Source organism: Sinocyclocheilus grahami, unplaced genomic scaffold, assembly GCF_001515645.1.
Source record: "Sinocyclocheilus grahami isolate Dianchi unplaced genomic scaffold, SAMN03320097.WGS_v1.1 scaffold2321.1, whole genome shotgun sequence".
Lineage (NCBI taxonomy): Eukaryota > Metazoa > Chordata > Actinopteri > Cypriniformes > Cyprinidae > Sinocyclocheilus > Sinocyclocheilus grahami.
In genome coordinates, this window is record NW_015507500.1 from 36,479 (window position 1) to 44,873 (window position 8,395).

Sequence of the window (8,395 nt, forward strand, 5' to 3'; positions counted from 1 at the left end):
CAGAAAAGTTCATCAAAGTTGTCCTAAGACAAGAATGCATTTTGGTTTTAGGTTTTAGGACAACTTTGATTAAAGGTTTTGATCCACTTCAAATGTTGACTACTGTATATATATATATATATATCATAGTCTGTTTTTTATAAAATATTGGTGTAATGTGTGATGATCTGTTATAAGTGAGTTAGTTGAGTCTCATGTGGTGAATCTGATCGTGGTGTAATCAGAGTGAATCTCCTTCTTACTGAATCTGACCGTAGCGTCACTGAGAGACTCTTCATGCTTCTGGAAACTGACAGCAGCGTACAGGAGCTCATCAGAGGGGATTGTGGGTAATTCATCATGATTCTTCATTTGAGCTGATCCAGGATCTGAGAGAGAATCACGTCTGCTGTCTGCACATGATGACTGAATGCAGATAAAATAGACAGAAAATGTATTTTAAAATGAGAAAATATCTCATAAGCACAATATATATACAAACACACACACAAACTGTAACTCACTACTGTATTTTTCTTCCTCTTTCTCTTGTCTGATGTTGAGATTCTTCCTAATTACTCAAAACAAAATGAACTGATCAGTGAGAGAAAGACAAACTCAATCAACATTAAATGTCAGCAGCATCTGAGACAGAAACTCATTGAGTGATTGAGATTTACTGAAGCAGCTCAGAGACACTCAAACTATTTAATTAAACGATTCAAGAGATAAATATTGAAACCAAGTATCACCTCGTCTCTTGTCTCTTAATTTGTACACAGTCAGAGTGAATCCACCGATCAGCAGCAGAATCACACACACACTAATAATGAAGATCACGGAGAAATCTGAGAATAAAACACATACTGAGTGTTAATAAATCTTAATGCATTAGGAACACGTTTGATTGATCGAATTAAACTAAATTATATATTATAGGGGAAAAAAGCACATTTTAGTCTCTCTTGTGCAGACTTGCACACAGCTCTACTTCTTCTCTCTGTTGAGTCTCATGTGGGTTTCCTGAATAAAGACCGTTAGTTCTTCGCAACCAAATTAAACTGAGACTCTGAACCTCCAGCTCATCTCTGTGCTTTTGATGTGAAAGGAAAACTCCTTCTTCATCATGCAAAGCATAACTAGGGGAGTACCATCCTCAGGAAAGTTTGAGAGCAGCACATCTAATTCTTCCACGAAGTTACCTAGTGGTCCTGGGGGTCTATAAAATGGATTTTAAAAGGGTGGGTAATAGTGACTGAATGTGATTCAAATGAGCTGTTGATACTCAGAGATAGTAAAGGATTACATTTCCAATCATTAGAGATAAGCAGTACCTCCACCTCTTCCAGTCAGACGGGGGGAGTGGAAAAAGAGAAATTACTGGAGAGTGCTGCAGGTGTAGCATTGTCCTCTGGTTTGATCCACGTCTCTGTCAGGGCCATGAGGTCTTGAATGACTTGTAACAGAAGTAATCAAATCTGCTTTGTTTGCAGCAGACTGGCAATTCCAGAGACACATAGAAAAAGAAAGTAGTGTATTAGTAGACATAGGCAAAGTGCGCTGGTTGATAGGATTGCGCTGCCTACAGTGTGTGATGCATGGTTTGCGAGTGGTAGTGATAGTAGGGATCTGGAAACACATAGTAAGATTTGGTTATAAAAACTGAAAACAGAAGGGAAACAAGTAGTAGGAAAGAGAATGATTTAAAAGCGATACGTATGTCCCTTGCCGGTGTCCCTGCTTGGTGGAGTCGAACGATATCTTAGTCGATGGTCTTTACACCCCTCTGTCTTCACACGAGGAGGGCTTCACACATGGGCTGCCGCAACCGCTGACGCGGTATATTAAGCTTTTTGTATTCGTCTAACAAAACTCAAATTGAATTCAGCTGGACACATTTTCCTGTTTATCACAACAAATGGCCAAGCAAAAGCGCACGACACTGACACGGTACGCGATACAATACGTGACCAAATACGATTATTTTGTCCGGGCCATAAGAAGGCCACCAGTGCCATATCATTGCCTTAAGTGGCCCACATCCGCAAGCTATCTGGGATGCCACAAAATGAGATTCAAAGGTTTCTTAAGGAATAAATAAATTATATGGAAACTTTTATATGGCATTTTTAAGAATCACAAAAAAAAGGAAATGACAAGTTAGCATAAAATAACACGTTTGGAATAAAGCTCCAAAAAACTCAGAGACCCAGATGTGCAGTAGGTCAATCAATCCATCTAGTGAGTATAAATTACTATACTGATATTTAATTAGTTATGTGAGACAATAAAACACAAGTTTTAGTGCATTAAATTTAAGAGAAACAAAAACAATATATTAGACAATAATGACTTTAGAACGACCCTCTCAATGTCACACTTGAAGATCTGTAAGTGTTCATATTTGAAATCGCAAACAAAACAAAGTTATCTTACTTCTATCCTTATCCTTGCTGACATTTAAATGCACTTTAGTGATGATGTGAGCTCCACACCAGTATATCCCAGAATCCTCTTCTCTCAGATCAGTGATGTTCACAGTAAAGACTCCAGCAGATGCTTCATCACTGAAAGAGAATCGATCATCTCTGATCATCTCCAATGAAACTCCATCCTTCACACACATGGAGGCTTCATGTGCTTTGCAGAAGCTTTTCTGATCTTCATCATGATGTTTGCACTGGATTGACTCGTTGTCTCCTTCATACTTAGTCAAGTTCAGCTCTGGAAATGTTTACAGAGAAGATTGATTTAGAGAGAAATAAACTAGATTGAATACGAGGGCTGCGTGATTAATTTAAATACAAAGGAAATTGTAATATGGCTTAGTGAGACTACGAAATCGCAAAGGCTGTGGTTTAATCAAATAGATATATGCTGCATGTAATATGTATATGTGTATTTAATAAAAGTAATAATATCATCATATCAATATTATTATATAGTTATATTGATAATCACAAAGATTTGACCAAATTGTGCAGCCCTACAAACAAGCATGGCAAGCATTGCCCCCCCCCCAAGTACTCAGGAGGTGAAGTATTAAGTTTTTGCTTTGCATTGCAAATTATCACACTTTTACTAGTGAGTATTTTTTGTCACTTTTGGTCAGTCACATGAAAACAAGTCATATGTTGTGTAATCCATTAAATTGGTTCTAGTTCTGCTTCATGTGCAAATGACAGTCAACAAAATGTCCAATAAACAAGAAACTAAACACCCCTCACCTCTCCATCGCTCATCTCCGTCCTGCCTGGGGAAGCGTGCTGATCTGTGAATTATAACCAGAGTACAAACGCTCACAACAAAACTTGCTTGATAGTTTTAATTTGCAACAATACACTAAAGCTGCCTTAAGAAAACATAATATGATCTGTTTAGTCAATCTGGGCCTGAGTGTGCAGTGTTAGAGTGTCTTTAGGAATAAGGTTGGAAAAAAGTCAAATGATTAGTTACAGATAAAACTACAGGCCCACTTTCCAAGAAATCAAATGAGAACTGGCTAAACTGCTCATGTTATTTGAATTCAAAATGACAGAGAGAAAGTAAAACAGTAGCAGGTCACACAAGGCCAGTAGACCGTTAAATCATGAGTGTGTTTGCGATCATCACCTCGTGTCTTGATGTATCCTAATTTGTATAATAACAGGACAGACGCTCCCATCAGCAGCAGAGTCACACAAATGCAAGAGATCGTGATTCTTCCAGAAACACCTGGAGAACAGGTGCCAGTAATACCAGTAAAGTTAAAAAACCACAGTATGTGCAATAAACCACATTTTACATAAAACATACAGCAGCCATATCTTAGCATTTAGTGCAGTTTTAGTTTTGATATAATGTAATATAATTTGCATCTGCAAATTTTCTAAAATCTATTTGTGGCTGCTCAATTCTTTCACTTCTGCTTTCATAACCTGAGGAAATCACAAATTACTTGGCTTCTCTCTCAGCTACTTAATCTCTAAATCTACCACTATCTGTGAGGTCAAGATGATTACTGATGCTAATCACCTTTAAATAGAAACAATGTAGGTCAGGTTAAGGTAAAACTTACTTTTGTTGACTTCTAGAATGACTTTAGTGATGACGTGAGCTCCACACCAGTATATCCCAGAATCCTCTTCTCTCAGATCAGTGATGTTCACAGTAAAGACTCCAGAAGATGCTTCATCACTGAAAGAGAATCGATCATCTCTGATCGTCTCCAATGAAACTCCATCCTTCACACACATGGAGGCTTCATGTGCTTTGCAGAAGCTCTTCTGATCTTCATCATGATGTTTGCACTGGATTGACACGTTGTCTCCTTCATACTTAGTCAAGTTCAGCTCTGGAAATGTTTACAGACACAAGAACATCAATTCACATCCGTAGTTTCACATATTCAGATGCAGAAACCTTCCTCACCCTCGTTCATGATGACGATCAGATGAGTGTAAAGATAATTGAGGTCTGTTTCTAATGTCACTGCACACCAGTATTTCCCAGCATCCTCTGCTGTCAGTCCAGTGATGGTCCCAGTGAAGACACGTGCAGTGACGTTATCATTCAGAGTCAATCTGCCAGTCTTGCTCTCTTTCTCTTCTCTCACAGTCTCACTGAGAGTATTTCTGTCTCTAGTGGAGCACTTCCCCTTACAGAGAGACTTTGGCTTTGATTTATAGATTGAATCATAAGGGCAGATTATCTCAGCAGATTCTCCTTCATGTCTCACTACTGGAGGCACTAAAAACAAACAAACATGGACATTTAACACAAATGATTCTGAATATACTGTGTTTACTACAGTGAAATCATCTGAATGGACTCACTGATGATGTTGAGCTGAATTTTAGTGTTCAGGGAGATGAAAGTCAGATATGTGTCTCTGGTTTCTGCTCCACACCAGTAAACTCCAGCATCTCTCACACTCACATTACTGATGCTCACTCTAACAACTCTCTCTTCATTTCTCTCAGATGAAGGATTCATTTCTGTCACTTCAGATGAGCTGATGGTTTGGCAGATGTGATTAACATCCTCTTTACAGAAATGAACTTCTTGTTGCTCTGGGATCTGACAGGTGATGTTGACTTCTCCACCAGGATGAGCAAATTCAGACACACTCTGTAGATATTTTGCATCTGCATCTATAAATGACATTTTTTTTAATTAAAATTTAAAATTACATAAAAATCAGAACAAATAATTTATATACAAGATAACGTACTTGAGTTTGCTCACCGTGTCTGAGGTGCAGCTGAAGTTCAGTGAAGCTCTCAGTATAGTCAGATACTTTCACTCCACACCTGTATGTTCCTGCATCTGCAGCTTTCAGCTCTCTAAAAAACACCATCAAGACTCCTGCGCTGGTGTCGTCATATAAAGAAACATCTCCATTCTCCATCCATTCATCCTGAACTCCTGGATTCTTCCTCTCTGAACATCCGTCTGATTCTTTACAGATGTATTTTGGGTTGGTTTTGTATTGAGGATGTTCACACTTGATCATCAAACCACCTCCTGTGGAGCCGCTCACTCTAGACACGCCCACTTTAGCTGTCAATCACGAATATTACTTCTAATCAATTTAGCAGGAAACACAGAATGTAGACACTTTTATACTGGGTTTGAGTTTGTTCTACTTTACACTGACATTTAATCATTTAGCAGATGTTTTTATTCAACAGTTCTCTGATGTAGATCATGAGCTTTCCATGATTATTGGAAAATAAAGTGAATCTTCCTTCATTAATCCACTGATCGTGTTTCCTATTAATTAGTATTTTTGTATTCTGTAGCTTTCTCATGTATTTAGCATTGTCTTTGTGCCAAGGCTTCCATGATCTAACAAGAACGCTTCCTCCAGAATATCCCGTGACGCTAAAGCATCTCACTGCAGATGTCAATCAGATTGATACTGTGATCAGAAAGCTGATGAACAGAAAACAGCATCATTACTGCAGTGATGAAAGAGAAAAGCTCTCACCTGAGATCAGGTAGAAAGTGAGGAAGATGAGGAGGATCTTCATTGTGAGTTGAGTTCAGTCTTCTTTATGCTGAATGATCTTTGTGTGAATCTCTCGGTCTCTACATCTGTCTGCTTTAGTTACTTCCTCTTTATTCAGCTCTTTATCAGTAATGAGCAGCTTTACTGGCTCCTCCCACCAACACCACTGACTGAACATCACATTAATCACACTGAAAGAGCACCACCTAGTGTGTAGAACATTGATTAAATGTTCTTGGTTATATGTCGGTCGCATTTGTACATGGCTTCCATCTATAGTCAAGAGGTCAGTATAAGCCCTGGATGTTTATGGAAGTAGGTCGTCTGCAATTACATGTGATAACTATAAAGTTCTCCAGGAAAGAGTAATTCAAAACCCTGTTGTGTGCCTATCATTCATCAGTATATCATTAAACAGGATATCTATTCCTTGAATCATAAAAAAACAGGGGAAAACAAATCATTTTTTAAAGTAAATATGTTAATTTATTAAAACAATATAATATAAACAGATTGCACCGTGTTCCCTTATAATTATCAAATTGACCCTTGTACACTGTTGACCCCTTAACCAACCCTTAAACCTACCCATACCACCAAACCTGTCCCTAACCTTACCCGTATCACACCTCAACAGCAGGAAAAGTGTTGTGCATTAACACAAGCTTTTAATCATTTTATAACATCTGTTAAAATCATTTGCAGATTTTCAATAAGTGCTTGGTCAAATGTAATTGAAAGTTTAATGACATTTGAAAGCATTTCAACTTACATGAAATTATTTGTTTGAACATTATCTAATGTTTATTAAGTTTATTAGCAAACTTTAACAAGCACATTCTCACGTTTGTAACTCTTTGAATATTTATTTAATAATGATCCATTAAGCATTATATAATGTTTGTAAATTATTTATTAATAAAAGTTATTATAAAGTGTTACCACCTTATTTATTACATTAATCACACTGAAAGATCACAATCTAGTGGAGGTTACATTGTCTGATACTGAGAGCTCATACAGGTTTTCATGTTCTCTATATCCACCTTGTTCCCTTTCATGGGAACTTCGAACTGCGTCCTCTAGGGGTCGCTATGGGGAATGCCTCGTCGTGACCCGTGTCTGAAGCATACATTGAAAAAACACCGACAACACTTTGGCCGGCGACAGTCATGACGTCACTACCGGTGCGATTATAGTATAAATAGGCACCGGGAGAACACATCATCCTCTTCTTCGTCTTCACTGACTGTTTTGTTTGAAGCGTGCGTTTCTGTGGTAAGAGCGATGACACACACGATCTATGCGTTACTTGTTTGGGCGAAGAGCATGCACGCGATGTCTCCGAGGGTGCAATCGGCGCGCACTGCAAGCTTTTTCCAGTGAAAAAAGCTCTGCTCTCATTTGTCTCTCTTTTTGAGGAAAGACGGGCAGCCATCTGCTTCCCGCGATTCAGGTCCCGCCGCTGCTGAGACACGGAGGAGAATGAGCTCGTTGGGATCGCAGGTGGATCTGGCCGATGAGTTTGAAGAGGGGTTTTCCCTCTCGCGATAGTCGGCTGTGGACGAGAGTGAGCCGCTGCAGGATGATGTTATTTCATTAACATTGTCTGATCCAGGGGCTAGTGCTCTGCTGGGTTCGGCCCAGGAAGAGCAGGAAATGTCTGAGGAGGGCAAAGAAGCTGAGGCTGAGCCTTCCCAATCCTCCTGCCCTGCGTATGATGAGCTTTTGAAAGTTATGGATCGTGCCACGGCGAGGTTTTACTTGCCATGAAGCGGGCGAAGAAAGTGACACTGCGAGGTCATCTCGATGATTTTTTCTGGCCATAACCCTCCATCTCAGGGGAGCCATCTTTCTTCCTGTTTTCCATACAGCGATTGAGAAGGAATGGAAGAGGCCGTTTTTTTCCTAATGCATCCATCGATTCCTGCAAAGGAGTTATGCCAACATCGAGACGATGCGCGAAAGCAGTTATGAGAAGATGCCCCTATAGAGAGAGACGCTGGCCAGCTATCTCTCTATGGGTGAGACGTCCTCTTTTAAGACTCCCTCCTTGACATCTCGCTCGAATGCCAGGGCATACGCAGCAGCAGCAGGTCAGGCTGTCGCTTCATTGCACACGATGGTGATGCTCCAAGCATATCAGGCTGACCTGCTGAAAAACCTGGATAAAGGAGGTCCAGGTCTAAGCCCGAACAACCCAGGGGTCCCTAACAACACAGAAGGCTAGTGTTGCGACTCGTGCTCCTCCCCCGCCCGCCGGTAGGGGTAGGAAGAATCGCGGGTTAAAGGAAGGTAGGTAAAAGACCTAAGGGATGTGATCCAGACAGGGCGTCAGCGCTTTTGACCGGATCAGAGTGATACCTCAGTATCCACTCATTTCCTTCGGGGGTCTTACATCTGCCCTTATCTTCCCCTTCCTAA

At 40.0% G+C, this 8,395-nt stretch overlaps 1 protein-coding gene across 1 annotated transcript in view; it reads right to left on the bottom strand.

Moving 5' to 3' along the window:
• Positions 1–192: 192 nt before the first annotated feature.
• LOC107574735 (polymeric immunoglobulin receptor-like) overlaps positions 193–8,395 on the bottom strand; it is a 15,792-nt gene continuing 7,589 nt past the window's right edge. Inside the window, exons 5-10 of the mRNA XM_016261183.1 lie at positions 4,794–5,105; positions 4,390–4,707; positions 4,037–4,312; positions 732–827; positions 504–550; positions 193–405 (exon numbers count right to left, since the gene is read on the bottom strand). Of these exons, the coding sequence (XP_016116669.1) occupies positions 193–405; positions 504–550; positions 732–827; positions 4,037–4,312; positions 4,390–4,707; positions 4,794–5,105 (1,262 nt within the window). The remainder of the gene's footprint in view (positions 406–503; positions 551–731; positions 828–4,036; positions 4,313–4,389; positions 4,708–4,793; positions 5,106–8,395) is intronic.